The 18,731-nt window shown below is 40.8% G+C and overlaps 1 protein-coding gene across 1 annotated transcript in view; it reads left to right on the top strand.

Annotated features, from left to right (window-relative positions):
* Positions 1–18,731, top strand: part of ELP1 (elongator acetyltransferase complex subunit 1) — a 62,272-nt gene that overhangs the window by 2,943 nt on the left and 40,598 nt on the right. The window contains exons 2-13 of the mRNA XM_055579245.1: positions 662–824; positions 1,230–1,382; positions 3,035–3,116; positions 3,754–3,834; positions 6,900–6,985; positions 9,342–9,438; positions 9,785–9,875; positions 10,976–11,099; positions 12,052–12,145; positions 14,983–15,213; positions 16,254–16,424; positions 17,214–17,313. Of these exons, the coding sequence (XP_055435220.1) occupies positions 675–824; positions 1,230–1,382; positions 3,035–3,116; positions 3,754–3,834; positions 6,900–6,985; positions 9,342–9,438; positions 9,785–9,875; positions 10,976–11,099; positions 12,052–12,145; positions 14,983–15,213; positions 16,254–16,424; positions 17,214–17,313 (1,460 nt within the window). The 5' untranslated portion in view covers positions 662–674. The remainder of the gene's footprint in view (positions 1–661; positions 825–1,229; positions 1,383–3,034; positions 3,117–3,753; positions 3,835–6,899; positions 6,986–9,341; positions 9,439–9,784; positions 9,876–10,975; positions 11,100–12,051; positions 12,146–14,982; positions 15,214–16,253; positions 16,425–17,213; positions 17,314–18,731) is intronic.

Raw genomic sequence — 18,731 nt, 5'->3', positions numbered from 1 at the left:
AAGTGGAGTTACGTGAAGGTTATGTGATGTCAGGTTATCAAGCTCCTCCAATTGTTGATCATCGTTTTGAAGGATCCTATTATAATTTCATAGTGTCTTTTCTCTCTGAGAGCAATAAATGCTTTTCTTTATTTCTGTTTGATTTCAATTTTAACTTTTTAATTAAGATAAAAAGCCAGTTTATAAATGTAGGTGGTGATATTAAAGTAACTATTTTCTCCAACTGCCAAGTATGTATACATGTAGATTTTTATACAATGTTGTAAGTTTGTCAAGTTACAAAGATATCCTCATGTGCAAAAGTAACATGTTTTCTCATTCATTGTGTTCTTTGCTTCCTTGCAAAGTAACTGATGTTAAATCTTTTTTGAAGAAAAAACTCTGATGTTGAGAATCTTGCCTCTTCCAAAGAGTGAGAATGTAAAATAGATTTCACAGCCTCACTTTGTAGACTCTAGATTTAAACAATTGGTTAGGTTGCTACCACTTATCTCTCTGTGGGTTCGGATTACATCTTTTTTTTTTTCTGGTTATTCTGACTTCTCTGCTCCCTGAATCATTTTGCTTGTACTGGAGTGTCATTTGTTGTTATAAAGCTGTTGCTGTTTCTGTTTCTCAGAGAAATTAAAGCTTCATTAAGGGTATTTGTACTTTTTTTTAGGCATTGCTTCATCATGAGGAATCTAAAGTTACTTCAGAGCCTGGAGTTCAGGGACATTCAGGCTCAAGGGAAACCACGGTGCCTCTGTCTCCGAGCCGAGCAGGCGACAGTGGTCATCGGCTCAGAGCATGGACTGGTGGAGGTAGACCCTGTCACGAGAGAGGTAAATTACTGATGGAGGTTATTTGGGTGAATTCTGATATCTCCCCTTAATTATATTTTGCTACTAATGTATTTTAGGTGATGACATTCTTAGTCCCTTTTCCCCTGACTGTAGATTTTAGAAAATCGTAGTTTTTAGCTTCATGTTTTATTGGATATCTCCAAAGAGACCAGGTATTTGTTTTATGTTTGCTTGGCAAAAGAAGCATATTAACTGTTTTCTTTGTTAAAGATGGTAGTGTTGTGATATTTCTCAAGTGAAAGTTTGGATTTTAATCTAGGAAAAAAATTTTTGAAAGCTTTTGTATTATAAAAGAAACATTAAAAAAATGTTTTACTTCTAGAAATGTTATGAATTGTTCTTGAAAGTAGATTGACTTAATTTGCTTGTTTGTCTTGGTGAAAGGTGAAAAATGAAATTCCTTTGATGGCAGAAGGCTTTCTCCCAGAGGATGGAAGTGGCTGCATCATTGGTATTCAGGACTTGCTGGATCAGGAGTCTGTGTGTGTGGCCACAGCTTCTGGAGATGTCCTGCTTTGTAATCTCAACACACACCAGGTAAGCAAGAGAGACCAGGGAGGAGGAAATCTCAGGCATCCTCAAATGTCTTTTTTTGGTATCATGTCACTAGTTTTTCATAGATGTTTACAATATCGGGAGCCATAATATTTAGGCATTTTGCAAATTAGAGTCTTTGCATTTTACAGTTCTTTACAGAAAATTGTTGACATGGTTTCAGGATTCGTCTTAAACTCAGTTTTGTCTGCTGCATCTATTAATTATAACAATGAGAGCATTCCAGATAAGAACAAAACCTCAAACCTCAAACCCATTCTTGTGTGGTATGGCTCACCTCTTGCTACAATCCGATCCTGAGTTGTAACCCTTATTTCTCAGTTTAGGAAGTCTTTGGGATGTTTAGATGGCTCGTGTTTTCTGTTAAGAATGCTGATAGGCCTCTCTTTGATGACTGACTGTAGAGTCCCTGAACTACAGGTACTAAGATGATACATTTTCATTTTGTGCACATTTTATGACTATCAGAGGTGATAGATTTCAATGACTTGCCTCCTTCTCTACTCTAGCATAAGGCTGAGTTTCTGAATGTCTTTACTCGCCTTGATAGCTTTTTAAACTTTGTTGATAATTCCCTTAGCTGTGATCTCTTTAACATTGATGTGTCACAAGAGTTATATTACTAATCACAGGATAGTAATAACAGCTGGCATTTATTAAATGTTTACAGTATGCCAGGCACTTTTTAAAGTATTTTTCATCAAAATTACATGAATTTTGTAATTTTTCATTATAACTTTATGAAGTAGATTGTTGTTTCCTCATTCTTCAGAAAGGGAAATTGAGGCTAGGCCAAGGTCAAACAGTTTTCGGGTGAGATTTGAATCCTGGCAGTCTAAATCTGGTACCTTTGCTTTTAACGGTTCCATTTAGTACAATAATAAATCTTCCTCTCAGTTCATGGTGAGAAACATCAAAGCCATCCAGTACAAATTGGTATATCTCATATTTAAAAGGTATGCTTTTACTTGTAAAACATTCTGTAGAATTTTTTCCTAATTACCGAGCTCCTGTAATCCGCTGGTCTCCATCAGATGGTGCTGATCTCTCTGTTTATGGCATCACAGCGTCTGTAAGACAGAATCCATGTTCCTTCTTGTCTCTATCAGACGGTTCACTGTCTGTTTGCCAAATTCCTTTTTAGCCTCACCTCCCAGCCCCATCGTCCCTGCATACCTTATGCTTTAGTGGCAGCTGATTTTTAACTGCTCTTTTTTATAATTTTATGCCTTAACACCACATTCCCCCCCTCCCCGCCGCTGGTCTCTTCTTCCTAGCCCTGTTTCTTCCCTTTAAAGCACCTCCTCAAAGAGGCTTTCCTGAACTCACCTGGGCCATTTGTCATTCTCTGCTCTGAGTCCCCACTTAATTCCTGGAGACCTCAGTTACAGCCCTCAGCCTACTGTGGAGGCATCTCCTATCTCCTTAATGGGAGGAATGGACTGGCCGTCATCACATCCAGTCCCCGTGATCTGTATCACGCCTGGCCTTTTAATATCTGTTACTGAATAAATGTTTACTGCTTAATTTCACCTTGGTGTGTTGTGAATTATTTTGATTAAGGTCATAATAAACACTTATCGGGGTGCTTATCTTTTCATATTTCTCTTAACATTTTAAAATGTCTCTCTCAGCTGGAATGTGTCGGGAGTGTAGCCAGTGGTATCTCTGTCATGAGCTGGAGTCCTGACCAAGAGCTGGTGCTGCTTGCCACAGGTAAGCATGTCACTGGTCCCTAACTCGTGACTTGATGAGACATGACTCCTGACAGCTCAAAGACTTAAGTTTTAGGGTGCTTAGATTTAAAAAAAACGTTTCTTGAAACAATTGAGGGAAGTTTTACTTCTTAACACATTGTTTTAAAAAGTTGCTGTGAAGTCTGTAGTTTAAAATGTCAGCAATGTTTATTTTAATATACTCTTAAGAGGAAGAGTTGCTGTATAAAATAAACTGATTCTGAAAACTGCTCTTCCAGTCCTTTTTTTTTTTTTTTTCTATAAGTCTTTTCATTCCGGCTGAGATGCTGTAAACCAGCACCCTGATGAGCTTTTCACTCAAAGAGGTATCTTGGTGACTGAACAGTTGCAGTTAGTGGAGGAGGAAGGGCTGTGTACACTTTTATGTTAGCTTGACATACATAAATAGCTGAGAATAAGCACCAGGTGACTTACCCAGTTGAAACTTTTTTTTTTTTTTTAAATGAGCGTCAGAACATTTTGAATGAATCCTGTCTTCCCTGTTTCAATTACAAATTCTTCCACTTCAGCTCTGTATCTTGCAGTGCTGTAGATACTTACAGAACGGCAGATTTGTTAAATGAGAACAAAATCATTCTTGTTTGTGCTCCTTCAAGGCCAAGAGACCCTAATTATGATGACAAAAGACTTTGAACCTATCATGGAACAGCAAATCCACCAGGATGATTTTGGTGAAAGTAAGTATAACTTTGTCTGAAACATTTTGTGACTTTTCTTGCAGACTGATAGTCATAAGCCCAAAGAGCTGTGAAGCTTAAACCCTGACTTAATTAAGTGTCTATAGCCCAGTTCCTTCAGTTCATTCCAGCTCTTAAAAGGCATACCTCTGGTGGCCCTTCAGGTCTGAGAGTCGGCTTTGTCAGTAACTGGGAAACAAGAATCTGTGCTTATAGATTGGGTTGTTATTGCCCAAACCCATGATGGGTTTAGTCTTGGGGTTTGATGAAAAGGACTATACTGGCTGGAATAAGGAGAGCATTTCTGATACACAGTTTGGGGGAAAATACAAGAGAGGTGGGATAAAGAGCTGACTTCTGTTCTATTGATTAGTTCTGAATGGTCATGGGAACCATCAGAGTGTTTTCTTGCACGGATCTAGCTGAGATGAAATGGGCAGTAGGCTGTGGAAGTATTGAAGAGAGTAAGAGTGGAGATGCTTCTTGAGTCTAAGCAGCTCCGACCAACTTGAGGGTCCAGGTAGCTGGCTTGATTGAAGAGAGGATTAGGGGCGATGGTATTTTAAATTTTGCTGAGTTCTCACCTCCTGTCTTCTCGTTCAGCCAAATAAGAAATCATTTAGAAAATTGCTACTCATTTTTTCATTCAAAAATAATTTTTTTTTTTTTTTTTTTTTTTTTTTTTTCAGAAATAATGGTTGAGTAGGTACTGTGAACCCAGCAGTGTGTTTGATACTGTGGCTAAAACTGCTTTTCCCTTAAGGGGTCCTGTTAGTTCAATAATAACAGAACATTGCAAGTATTAGGGTAGCATGAGGAGAAGAAAGGAGTCATGGGGAGGGAAGACTTCCCAGAGGAGGCCAACTTGAGCTGAGCTCTGGCTTATCTGGTGTTGGGTAGACGAGGGTTGAGGGTGGGGGAGTGGTCCAAGTAACTGAATCAGTTCTTTCCAAGGCAGGGATGTTTCACAGAAGCCTTTGACACATCTTGGCTGATTCAGGCAACTGTGAATACTTAAGCAGTGCTTAGTGACCGGATATGGATGTGGAATTAAATAAAAGGGAGAGATTTTGATTCAGTTTGATAGAGAATTTAGACATTGAATTATAGGAGATCAGTAATTAAAGGTTTTGATGATGCACGGTTGATTGGTAGAGAGGGAAGAGACTGGAGACAGGGTGACCTGGTAGGAGGCTGCTACAGGAACCCAGGTAAGAGATGAAGGTGGGTCTGGGGCTAGAAAAGGGGAAAAATGCAGGGAAGTTTTGATTCTCAGTGAAGATAGGAATACATTTTTTGGAATTATGAGAAACAGTTTTGGAATATACATGTCTGGTTCCTCTTTTGCCCTAGCTAGTTTGAAAAATACCAGTTTAGAGAATGAAATAAATAGGCTTTGGGAGTATAAGGTGAAGGTGAAAGTTTAGTTGGACTGTAGCCAGAAATTCAGGTTGTGAAAATAAAGATGCCAGTATCTGAGAGTAAAGGGGGGAAGTGTGGTCTGTAAGAGGTGGGTGGCGAGTTCTGTTTTGAATTTGTTTAAGGGCCATATGGGATCACCACACGAAGCACGTGAATTAGTAAGGGCTGATGCTCAGCAGAAGCCAGAGCTGTGGACTGGGAGTCGCTGACAGAAGCTACAGTTTTACTAGCTCAGGGAGCAGGTATGGTGCTGGATCTAGGGTCCAGCGTGGGACTCTGGGGCAGCCAGCTTTGAGGATAGTCATAGAGGTTGTCGTAGAGGTAAGAAGCACACAGCTTTGCATGGGAAAGCGTGCTCTCATTCATCCTGCCAACTTCATAAGTCTGATAGAGTATATCAAAGGAGAAGGAGTCCAAGTTAGGGTCTTGAGTCTTAGAAATGCATTTGTCAGTACAAAAAGTCACTGTGTGAAGAGGTGAACAGATATTTTTCTTCTAACCCACGTGTCAAACTTGTTCTGTAAAGAGCTGGATAGTAACGTTTTTCATCTTTACAGGCCATGTGGTCTCTGTTGGAACCGTCCAACTATGCTGACTAGTGGGAAAGCACTTAAAGATAATATGTAAAGAAATGGGTTTGGCTGTGTTCCAGTACAAGTTTATTTGTAATGATGCAGGCTGTAGTTTGCTGATCTCTGCAGTAGTCCCATCACTATTATCTGATCTCCCACTGGGAAAGGTTTTTTGCTTCCCTCCAGACCCTTTACCTCTCTGTGGAAACTTTTGGGTAGAAACCCAGGCCATGCACCAGGATAGGCACTACTATTTGGATACAACAGCAGGGCATGCTCTGAGGTGTGAGCCATACAGTACTTGGATGTGCCCAAGCCGAGCGGACAGGAAACTGTCCCGCCAGCCGTAATTCATAGAAATTATAAGCAGCCCTGCTTTAGCGCTGTCAGCGTCAGTTGTAGGGAGGAGGTATTTGGGTCCTGAATCGGATGGATGCTCTCAAGGACATCTCTGTCGTAAGTCTACATCTGGAGGATGCCAGATCCCACTTCCAGGAACAGAAGAACTGCGTCATTTCAGCAACTCTGACTTTATGGTTTATGTAGTAAGCTCAGCATTATGATTTAAAAAGAAGCCCAACCTGAAAGGCAGAAGCCCTGTGATGTAATTTTGGCCTCTGTCCCTGGGGGATCTCAGTCTCTGTGAGGAGTTGAATTCCATAATCTATGATCTCCATCACTAGCAAGGAGGTTGGATACATTTAGCGAATTGAACATTTACAGTTGGCATTTTAGTACCGGCTCTCGTGTTTCGTCTTCTAGTGTTTCATGTTTTTGTTATCCATGGAGGTATCACATAGATTCTTCATGTTTCATTCTTCTTACTTGTAAAGTGCAACAGATTGCTGACTGTCATCAAGGGAATTTATATATGATGGCAGTAATGCTCCAAAATAAGGGTGTTTCAGAGTCTTCAGAATCACTGAGCATCTAATGTGGAGCATAGGTTTTTAACATCTTGACTGCTGGTCAGTTTATTGAGAGGTCTCAGAGGACCCAACTTCATGAATCGGCTCTTATTTTATCTAGCTTATTGACTGTCTTGCATGTTCTCACTTAATTGTTCTCTAGGCAAGTTCATCACTGTTGGTTGGGGCAGGAAGGAGACGCAGTTCCATGGATCTGAAGGCAGGCAAGCAGCTTTTCAGATGCAAATGGTAAGGTTGGTCTGATGGATAAAGAACTTTGTTTGAAACAAATAGAAGTTCTGCTGCTGCTGCTGATGCTAAGTTGCTTCAGTCATGTCCGACTCTGTGCGACCCCAGAGACAGCAGCCCACCACCAGGCTCCCCCGTCCCTGGGATTCTCCAGGCAAGAACACTGGAGTGGCTTGCCATTTCCTTCTCCAATGCATGAAAGTGAAAAGTGAAAGTGAAGTCGCTCAGTCCTGTCCGACTCCTAGCAACCCCATGGACTGCAGCCTACCAGGCTCCTCCGCCCATGGGATTTTCCAGGCAAGAGTACTGGAGTGGGGTGCCATTGCCTTCTCCGAAGTTCTGCTACCCACCAGGAACTCTTGGGTGTCCAGATGTTACAGAAAGGGATCCAACTGCTCGCTGCTCTAAAGTCAGTCAAGAGGCAGGGTTGGTGGAAAGGAAAATTTGCTTTATTCCGGATGCTGACAACTGAGAGGGGGAGAGGGGCACGCTCCTCTCCAAAGGCTGGCATTCCCTGCCCCCCAGCCCCACCCGAACAACCATTGGGCAAGAGTTTTAATAGGCCCACTGACAGGACTACATGCAGAAACAGTCAAGTCAGCTCTACAGTTACCTTGAAATTGGTCATGCTGTGGTCTGATCAATGTCATCTTGATTATTTTAAGTACAGTTCACCTTTAGTTCTAGGGTCAGTTTGTTCCCATTTCTTTAAGGCCAGTTCTCAGAATTGCAGCAACTTATGTCATGGCTACGGTCTGGTCATCATGTAGTTAACTTCTTTCACCTAGTGGGGGTTTTAGAATCCATAAGATAGCTCATAGGATATGGCTCAGAAAATTATTGAGGAATTAAAGGTCCTTGACTGTGCTTAATGACTAAACTATTACCACTTAGTCTTGTTTGGCTGTTTTCCTTTGTTTCTTCGTTTTTCTCACTTCTCTGATTGAATTTATTGTTTAGCTGAAGTTTTTCCATGGACAAAAGGCAAGCTGAGGCCATGGTGGTGGGGATGGGGTGGGGGGGCAAGGACCACCATAGGATCCTGCTCTGTTTCACAGGTAGAGGGTGGTCATGGACATAAGCTGTTTAGATGCATTAGGGAATGAGAAAGATCCTCTTTTTCTTTTTTATTGCTAAGTTAGTCAGTTTTTTTTTTTTCCACAAAGAGAATAATTATAACCAATATTTATTTTTAAAAAAAGTCATCTCAGATAGAAATGAAACACTCAGTATCCCTTCCTGACACTCTTCCGCTTCCTCCCTAGAAGGAGCTACTGTCCTGTATTCACTGTTGAGAATTCTCATGCATGTTTTTATACTTTTCCTACATGCGTTTATATTAGATTTTTTTTTTTTTTTTTCTGATTTCTCTTCTTGGATGAAACTCTTATGTTTTCCTTCTTTCTGGATACATTTTGAAGATAGAGCCCACAGGATTTATTGATAATAGAGCAGATGTGGGGTGAGAGGGAGATGAATTGAGGATCATCCCAGGATATGGGCCTGTAGAATGGAATATAATGGAAGCATTTTTGTCTGTACTACATGGGAAATTTGCCTGAGCAGACCTAGAATAGATGAAATCATACACTGCCTGGCATTTGTGTTTCCCATGCATAATTTATTTCATGTAGCTCATACTTTGTCTCAGCCCTTCACTGGAGGAAGTTCGTGTTCTGTACTGCAGGGCAGTGTCTCTGCGAGTAAATCATGTTAGGCTGCTGTATATTCCCTGCTGTGCCGATTGTGGCATTAGCACCATTCTGACTTAGCTTTTGCTGGAAGGTGATGAAGGCTGCCCCGGCGGTCGCTGGTGCCCAGCCCCACAGAATTGGCTTCTGTCTTCAAGGCTTTCAGGACTAAGATGCAAGTAGCACTTGAAACCTTTCTTCCTTCTGGGCTGCGTAACGAGGCGCTTATCCATGTTTTCATCATGGCTGCTGGCTTAGCTCCTCTAGCTGTTCCTTGCCCACCTTCCTCTCATCTTCATTCTTCTGTGCACTGTTGCAAAGCCTACACAGTAAATACTCTCTCAAATTTAGACAAACATTTATTTCTGTGTTAGTTACCTGATAGATTCCTTAGTTTAATATTTTTAATATCTAGGTCTGCAGCTCTTTCTCTATTGCTGTGCTTAGAGTCCACTTTCTAATGCCCAGAGAAGGATTTTGTTTTGTTTTAGGTTGAGGATTTCTGGGTCTAAGGGCCCATCGAATAGGGTTCCTGAGGATTCTGTGAAACTCATTTTCAAATATCTTAAACCTTATATAAAAGATTTAATTTTAATAGCCTGAGGCTGGTTAGATTCTAGATCATTTAAGGCCCCCAGTAACATCTGTGTTTTTCCCTCTCTCAGCACGAATCTGCTTTGCCCTGGGATGACCATAGACCACAAATTACCTGGCGTGGTGATGGGCAGTTTTTTGCTGTGAGTGTTGTTTGTCCAGAGACAGGTATGGAAATAAATTGCTGCAGTTAAATAAAACTTTTTAGACTTAGTTCAGGGAGTTTTTCTTCCTTTTGCTCTGAGGGTTTACTTTCATTGCACATGACGTGACAATGTGCTGCTTTAGGTGCTAAATGCATAAAGAAAGCATTAGAAGAGTTCTTTGAGGCTGTTTGGTCCAGCCTCCTACATGTTAGATACAACTTTTTAGCAAGATTAATCTAGTTGGCTTTGTAAAACCATGACAGTTTTTATTAACAAGGAAGATGTTTGGAAGTTCTGACTTGACAGCATTTATCACCGTGCTCCCAGTTTTGTCGTTGTCATTTCTTCCCCCTCTTCCTACTGCACAGGGGCTCGAAAGGTCAGAGTGTGGAACCGGGAGTTCGCTTTACAGTCAACCAGTGAGCCCGTGGCTGGACTGGGACCTGCTCTGGCTTGGAAGTGAGTGGGAGAAGGAGCCTTGTAACTTCCTCCCCAGAGAGAACGAGGGTAGGGGTGGTGGTACCTACTGAATGTAGGTATTTATAAATCACAAAAGAATAATCACTTGTTCTCATTTGACTGTCAGCCTGTATCTTTCTTAGTTTTCTGAAGTCTGAATGTGGTTTGAGTAGTAGATTCTGAGCTTCACAGACCTCATCATTGCAAGGCCCACACATTTTGTAGCTGTAGGCTGCACCTACAGGAATCCACTGTGTAAAACAGAAAGTGGTGCTTAGAAGGGAAGTCGCAGTCTGCAAAGTTCGGTGGGGCAGCAGAGCTTTGGTGAAGACTAGAAAAGGGACTTCCATTCTCTGCACAAGCTCCCACACTAAGGGGACCTGTTCACTGAGGAACAGGCAGGCTGGATTTGGGCCCAGTTCACCTGTTGGCCCAGTACCCTTTGGCAGGTCACTCCTTCTTGTCACACTTGGCTGTCCTAATTATAGATAGAGGAAATAGCTTCTGTCTCAGAAGCATCTGTTACAGGCAAAACCTAGGTCTCTAGGTTTTAAACATGTTTCCCACCAGTGTTTGAGTGGCAATTGGATGATAGTGCAAAGAGAGAGATGTATTTAAATTAAAATTCTAGAGACATAAAAACAAGATGCAGCGATCAAGCTATTTTCAGTAGATTGAGAAGTCTTTAAGACTACTTACCTGAGCATTACTGAATGCATGACTATTACTGAGTACATGGAATATTACTGAAGACATGTAATTGAAGGAGAAGTAGGTTGTGGCTTTATTGGACATTATACTGGGAATGGTTTAAATAGTTTATTGATATTTTTCAAAAGTCAGCCAAGTGCAGTATAAATCTGTGATGCTTTGTGGGCAAATAGAATCTTTGTGTGGACAAATCAGGAAAAGGCACTGCCTTCTCTGGGCAGATTTAGTTCCACACTAGGGTGACTGCTTGCGAGGAAATACAGACTTAAAATTTCCTTAGATGGAGGCTTCTTGTGTTTGTAGAAAAAAATTGTTTCTTTGAATTTCATCTTGTTCTTCACCAGCTGGGTGAGCTTCTGGATGTTCTAACGCTCTGGGTTTGCTTTTAGGCCTTCAGGCAGTTTGATTGCATCTACGCAAGATAAACCCAATCAACAGGATGTTGTGTTTTTTGAGAAAAATGGACTTCTCCACGGACAGTTTACACTTCCTTTCTTCAAAGATGAGGTTAAGGTAGGTGGCTTAGTTCTTTCACCATCCAATTTAGAGGACTGTCCACAGCTATAGAGAAAGTTTCTATCTGATATGGGTGTGTAAACAGAAGCCCCGGAATAGATAGTAACAAAAGTAGTGGCTACTTATGACTGAATTTTTTTTTTTGCAAAACAGAAGTTGTTTTTCATAAGGAGGTTTTGCAGAGGAAAAAATGGCATTCTTTCCTCACACTAGATAAAACACAGAAAAGAAATAGAAATGCTAGTTTTTCTTGTTTATTTTGACAAAAGGATAATTCTTCCAGTGATAAAGATACTTGTCATTTATAACGTTTAATCCTTAAGAAGATTGTGTACCATTTGGATCTTTGCGGGATCAGAAACAAATCATGATTATTTTTAATTATGTAAAAAAATTTTAAATAAAGATTGAGAGAAGAGTTTAATGAACTCCCATGTACCTATTACTTACTTTCATCAGATATATACCAGCATTTTGCAAAATTATCGTCATCTATTCTTTACTCTCTGGCCTACATACATATATACACACAGACACACACTTTGTAAAAATTTCCTAGGATTTTAATTCTAGAAATCATATTGTCAATATTCATTTCTCTAACAGTTAAGAACATTTTTCGTTATGTAACCACAATTCCATTATCACACCTTACAAAATTAGTAATAATTTCTTAATATTATCCAATACCTAGTTTGTAATCAAATTTCCCTTATTGTCTAATAATATCACCTTGCATTTGGTTAAGTATTTAACTGGATTTTTTAAAATGTCTTTTACATGTAATGACAGATTTGTTTAATAACTCCATAGGTTAATAATTTACAGCTAGGGGTCAACTCATGTGTGGAATTATTTGACTTGTAAGAGTAGGAAATTTAACTCTTATAAAGATTTTGAGATAAATATTTAGTTTAGGGCCGGTGACAGGTCTTTTTTCCCCTCCTAGGTTAATGGCCTTTTCTGGAATGCAGATTCCACTGTGCTTGCAGTTTGGCTGGAAGAACTTCAGAGGGAAGAAAATTCATCTCTAAAAACCTATGGTAAGACAGCACCGATATCTCAGCCTTCGGCCCCATAGAGTGTAGTTGAAAGTAGTAGGCTGTGGAGTTTCCTTCGTCCCATCCACTTAGTCTTGTAGTGGATCAAAGACAACTGAGCAGGGAGGTGGAGATGAGGGAGTGGTTATGGAGTTTTCATGGGATGATTTCATGTGATAAGCTTTTCATGGGATGATTTCAGTTATGCATCAGGCAGGGTTCCCTTGAGAAATAGAATCAGGGTAGGGTGACTGGAAAATTAGTGAAGAGTTGATGTTGCAGTCTTGAGTCCAGAATCTGTGAGACAAGACAGGCCCACAGTCTGGAAACTTGGACAGGATTCTGTGTTCCAGTCTTGGGGCAAAATTCCTTTTTCTCTGGGAAGCCTCAGGTTTTGCCCTTAAGGTCATAAACTCTTTGGATGAGATCTGTCCACATTATGGAGGCTAATCTAGTCAGCTGATTTGAAAGTTTAATCACATCTGCAGAATACCTTCCCAGCAACATCTTGACTAGTATTCCATCAAACAACTAGACACCATAGCCTAGCCAAGTTGACTTATCATTAGTGCTTTTTCCTCATGGATGATATTACTGTAGCAAATCAGAATGCTAGCCAAAGGAATACTGTGGAAGTGAAAGAGAAATGAGGTTAGATATAAGTAAAAATCTTCTATAGATTTTAAATGTAAATCAAATTGTAAATATTATTTTCAGTATATATGTAATATGTGGAAACATTAGAAAATAAAGATGGGAAGAAAAAAGTTCTTCCATAATTCTCTCAATAAATTATTAAAATTTTCTTGTCTTCCTAGGTTTTATGTATAGCTATAATCTCACTTTTGTTAAATATATAGATATGATACCTACAGGTTTCTAGCTTGCTTTTACAATGTATCTCAAACTATTTCCATTTCAGATGTGTATTATTTTAAATTGCTATATATTGCTTTATGCTACCGTTTATTAAATCCTGTTTTGTTCGGCATTTAAAGTTTTGTAATTTTTCACTGTCATCAATACCAGTATGCTGACCATTTTTTTTTCCATAAATCTTTTCATTTATTTTCTGAGTGGCTTTGAAAGTTTTTAATCAATAGAACTTTAGCGAAAATGTTATTTGGAAGTTCATTCATTCACTCATTCACCACAATAGTTCTCGACCCTGACTGCACCTTTAGGGAAAAAAATGCTGTCCAGGCCTCATCTCAGAGTTGCTTTCAGTGTGTTATAGTGGAGACTATACATCGATGTTTAATTTTATTAAAAAGAGCTTCCAGGTGATTTTTTTTTTTTAAGGTGCGGCCAGAGTTGAGAACCACTGATTGACCAGGTGTTAATGGCTGGCCCTGTGATATGCTCACAGGGAAAGTGTTAGGGCAAGAAGAGCCACAATATCTGTCCTTACAGAACATGAGTGTGTGATCTAACTTAAAGCTCGGTGGAAGTATTTATAATAACCTGGTTCAAGAACTATGTTGGATATGCTGTGATTGCTGAGTTAAGAGTTAGTGATCAGGGAGATGCTTAAAGAAAAGAAATTCCTTTATACAATTAAGATATTCATTTATGTATGGTGGTGGTGGTGGTTTAGTCACTAAGTCATGTCCAACTCTTGTGACCCCGTAGACTGTAGCCTGCCAGGCTCCTCTGTTCATGGGGTTCTCCAGGCAAGAATACTGGAGTGGGTTGCCATTTCCTCCACCAGGGGATCTTCCCGACCAAGAAATTGAACCCAGGTCTCCTGCATTGCAGGCAGATTCTTTACCGACTGAACTATCATTTATGATAGCTATTCTCTCTTTAATAAAAGTTGGCTGTGACATGATTAGGTGTTTGTTTTTTTTCCCCCCAGCTTTATTGAGATCTAATTGACATGTAACTGGTACATTCAGGAGGTATAATATTATGATTTGATACATGCATATACAGTGAAATGTTTACCACAATAGGTTGATTAATTCAGTCTTCACTTAATAGAATTATCATTTTTTGTTGTTGTTATGGTGAGGCCATATGAAATCTACTCTCATAGCAACTTTCAAGTATATAATACAGTATTATTAACTGTAGTCACCACCCTGTACATTAGGTCCCTGGGACTTATAACTGAAGGTTTATAGTCTTTGACCAGCTTCTTCCTGCCTCCTGCATCCTGCAGGTTTAGGTCTTGTTCTTTTAAGAGATGTTGAAAAGGGTAATTGCATATAATCTCCCATGGATTTAACTGCATGCAAAACAGCTAGAAGAAAATAATAAACATCTTAAGCATAATGCAGCATAGTGATACTAGTCTCGTGCTCTTGGGTTGGGTATTTTAATCTAATGGCCAAATTTTCTTCTAAGTCTTTATGGAAAAACAGCTCACTAAGGCCCTGTCCTGTTTTGGTAGCTTTCCATCCTAACGATCGTAAAGTGTGATGGTAGAGGCAAGAATGAACGTGTGTGCTTCTGGCCTTACTGATGCTTAACGTTTTATCCTCATGAAAAGCTGTACTTTTCACAGTTTTTTTATGTTCACTTCGCTGGTCTTGTAATGTTTATTTTTATCTAGTTGACTCTGCCAAGTCTTGGTTGCTGCACGTGGGCTCTAGTTCTCTGATCAGGCATCAAACTCTCGGGCTCCCTGCATTGGGAGCACAGAGTCTTAGCCACTGGGCCTCCAGGGAAGTCCTGCTTTAACAGTTATTGTTAATATTATTATCGTAACGAAGAAGCTGAACAGAAAGGGTCATTTGAAAAAGAAGAGTGCATCCCCATCCCTCTCCAGCAAGTGGTGCAAAGTCTGGCCCCCTGCCCTCTGCCTCTGACGGCCTTCGTCTCGTTTTCCCCTGCAGTTCAGCTCTGGACTGTTGGAAACTATCACTGGTATCTCAAGCAAAGTCTGCCCTTCGACACCTGTGGGAAGAGCAAGATCGTGTCTCTGCTGTGGGACCCGGTCAGCCCATACCGGCTGCATGTTCTCTGTCAAGGCTGGCACTACCTCTGCTATGACTGGCACTGGACGACTGACCGAAGCTCCGGAGATAATCTGAGTGACATGGCAAATGTGGCTGTTATCGATGGAAGTAAGGAGCTGAAGAGTGTCTGTGGGCCCGTGAGGGGCCTGAGCCGGGGGTCTGCAGATGTGGTGGTTTGACTGGAACTGGGGGATTTTTGTTCAGTTGATTATTCTGGTTGTTCGCTTTGTTTAAACGTGTGCTTTTGGTTTGGATTGAATGGGAACACCCTTCAGTGAGGCGTGTACTCCCCTAGAACCATAGTCTCTCCTCTCGACCTGCCTCCCCCAGCTCCCTGTTGCACTGCAACCATGACCTCTACATATTTACTTGTCGGGACTTTGAAGACATTGACATTTCTGACCCTGGGTCAAGAGGAAGACTGCAGTAGGCTTGTGGCATTGCTGTGTCAGCCTTGCTTTCGTGCCCTTGACCCTCACAGCACTCTGTTATGTTGCTTTGTTTTTTTGATAAATGCTCGTTAATTATATACCTTTCCAGGATGTTCAGTTCAAGTCATGGACGTCTACCTAGTTCAAGGATGGGTTTGGTGTTTTTTAATTAGGTTGAGGGTGTTTGTTTACTGAGGGGAAAGAAATGGGAAAGCCGTAATCCCCTGAATAGACAGTTCATTTATTGCTGATGACATAAAGGAAAGCTTGCTTCTAAGATTGTAATGCTGATTTATGTTCTATGTAGTAGTCACAATACTGGTTTTGCAGTCATACGTTCTGTATAGAGGACTTAAGCAGATATGCCTTGTCACCAGATCCATGCACAGGGAAGTGCTTTAAGGATTTTGGTTTAGTCTGGCTTGGTTGCAGGCCCAGGGTTAAAGCTAGAACTCTGGCCTTTTGGCCTGCTTGCTCTAGTCCCTGGCACCTGACTATCCAGGCCCAGAGATGGGACTGCTCGAGGCCTGGAGGTAGCCAGGCCTATCGTCCAGGTCTGATAATCGCCAGATACAGACGGAGCCCAGATACTTGCTTTCCTCCCCTCCAGTGTATTTAAGCTAATTCCTTATGAAAACAGCAAGAGTTGCTTTTAAAAATGGCCTTGTTTTGCATTTTGAGCGTTCATGCGTCTAACCCTCTTTCTCTCGCTCCCAGACCGGGTACTGGTGACGGTCTTCCGGCAGAGTGTGGTTCCGCCTCCCATGTGCACCTACCGGCTGCAGCTCCCGCACTTTGTAAATCAGGTCATGTTCTCGGCACGCCCTGAAAAGAGTAACGACCTCGCTGTCCTAGACGCCAGCAACCAGATTTCTGTTTATAAATGTGGTATGTTCAGAAACTGTTATCAGGATGTTCTGAATCACATCCCTCCTACACAGAAGCAAATTATAGTTTGGTGTTGCCTTTGCTCTAGGGCTTCCAAAAATTTTGAAGTTTATAATTAATACTATTATTATTGTGCTGTTTGATTGACCTGTAGGGTTTTGAGGGGCAGGGATTCAATACTACTCTGGCTAAGAAGAACAGTTCCTTTTGCTTAATAAAGCAAAAGTTTAAGGGTTAGTTAGTTAAGAATAGTACTCAGCTCTAGAAATAACGCAGTGTCTCATCACATCCTTAACATGTTTGCAGTTTTCATGGCCATTGCACACGTTTCCAGTTGTTCTCACAGCTTTCCTAGGAGCTGTGTCACAGTGGGGTTTTCCAGTTATATAGACGAGGGAACAGAATGCCGGAGGGTTTGAAGTTTGCTTGAGCAAAAAGGGGCGAGAACCCCAACTTAGGTGTTTCAGTTTCTAGTCTAGTTGTCCTTCCACAGTCCACTGCTGTTTCTAGTTGGTTTCCTGATGTGCTGGAAAAACCTGGAATTTGTGAATTCTATGGTTGTGTCATGAGTTATACTGGCACATGGCTGTGGTAACCTTGTTTTGAATTCTCAGCCTGAAAGGTGCAGAAATTTAAGAAAGAATTTGAGATGTGGTTATTTTCTAGATTACTTTATTTGTGAAGTGGATTACTTTCTAGAACCCCATTAACATGCAGGACCTCATGTCGTTAATATCAGGAAAAATGTTTGTAGTTTACTATGACAATATTTGCTTTATTTTTCCCCAGGTGATAGTCCAAGCATAGACTCTACGGTGAAACTGGGAGCTGTGGGTGGAAATGGATTTAAAATTTCCCTTAGAACGCCTCATCTGGACAAAAGATACAAGTAGGTTGTTGTTAGTTATCTTGGCCCTCTGGAAACAGGAGCAGCCAGCCTCTGTCCTAAACTCAGCCAACTACTGCTGTCTTATCCTGTGCCTGTTGCTCAGTGGAACAAGAAATAGATACAACACCTGGGCCCTGGTTTTTCATCTTGGTTGGGGAAGTCAGTTATCTGAACGTCATGTATGCTGATGAGTGATGATGGAGTGTAAGTCTTAAGCTGACTTAGAAACCATTCCCCCAACATCGTCTGGGGAGTTTTCTCCAGGGAAAATCTCACAGGAAAGATGGAGATGAAGATGATGGAGCAGAGTACATTTGCTTTCACAGATGAAAAGTCATACACTGTTAGCGTGTGGCTGACGTCACAGTGTCTACTCTGCTCATCCTACAGCAGAACTTTCGGTTGCTGTGTTTTGAGGCTCTTGGGTTGGAAATCAGGAGGCATGTTTCCATTGAAACTATACTATAAACAGTTGGATATAGGAATTATGAGTTCACTTCTGTGAAAATCCAGAATTTGATTCTATTCTATTCAATACGTCCATGTTCTTAACTACTGTACTACTTTGTCTCCCTAGGGAGCATTTATTCCTAAATTAATGGGGAATAATGAACAAATAACTGAATTTAATACTTAATATTTAATTCTTAAATATATTGTTACATTTAATAAGTGAATATGTTTCCAACCTCTGTATGATTGGGGAACTGACTGTGTAATGCTTAGTAGTTTTTCAAAGAACATGTACATGGATTTCATTTCACAGACGGAAGAGATAGAGGACAGATTTAAGACAAACTCGAAAGTGCAAGGCAATTAAGAATATGGTTTCATTTTTTTAAATTGTGAGGAGGATAGCTCTAAGTCATTTAGAGAAGATTTCATGAAGGGCATGAATTACCTTTAAAAATTTTTTTTATTTACTTATTTTTAAACTTTTTATTTTGTATTGGGCTACGATTAACAATGTTGTGATAGTTTCAGGTGAACAGCGAAGGGACTCAGCCATACATACGCGTGTATTCAATGAATACTTATCTTGAACCTTGAAAAAGAGATAGGTTGAGGATTGCCAGAGAAGTATGGAGGCTGTCGGGTGTGGCGGGCAGAAGAGTGTCGTGAGAACCAGAGGCGGGGATGCTCCTGCGTGGGGCTGGATTGTGGTGGGGTGCCTGAGTCCAGGAAGAGCGGACCAAGGAGGAAGATCAGGCTGGCAACCCAGCTTCTGCAGTGAGCACCCAGATCTGCTGCTTGAGCGGAATGGCAGGAAGTAGCCATCATGCGTTCCCGTGTGAAGTAGCAAAAACAAGGCCCTCCGCCAGTGTTTAAATGCTACAGGAGGAAGGCATCAGCTTAAGAGAAATCATCTCTTAAGCTAATTAGTCATTTTGCTGTGAGATGCTTAGGAAAGGATGCGT

This window comes from Bubalus kerabau, chromosome 4 (assembly GCF_029407905.1).
Source record: "Bubalus kerabau isolate K-KA32 ecotype Philippines breed swamp buffalo chromosome 4, PCC_UOA_SB_1v2, whole genome shotgun sequence".
NCBI lineage: Eukaryota > Metazoa > Chordata > Mammalia > Artiodactyla > Bovidae > Bubalus > Bubalus kerabau.
This window is presented reverse-complemented; position numbering and strand designations above follow the sequence as displayed.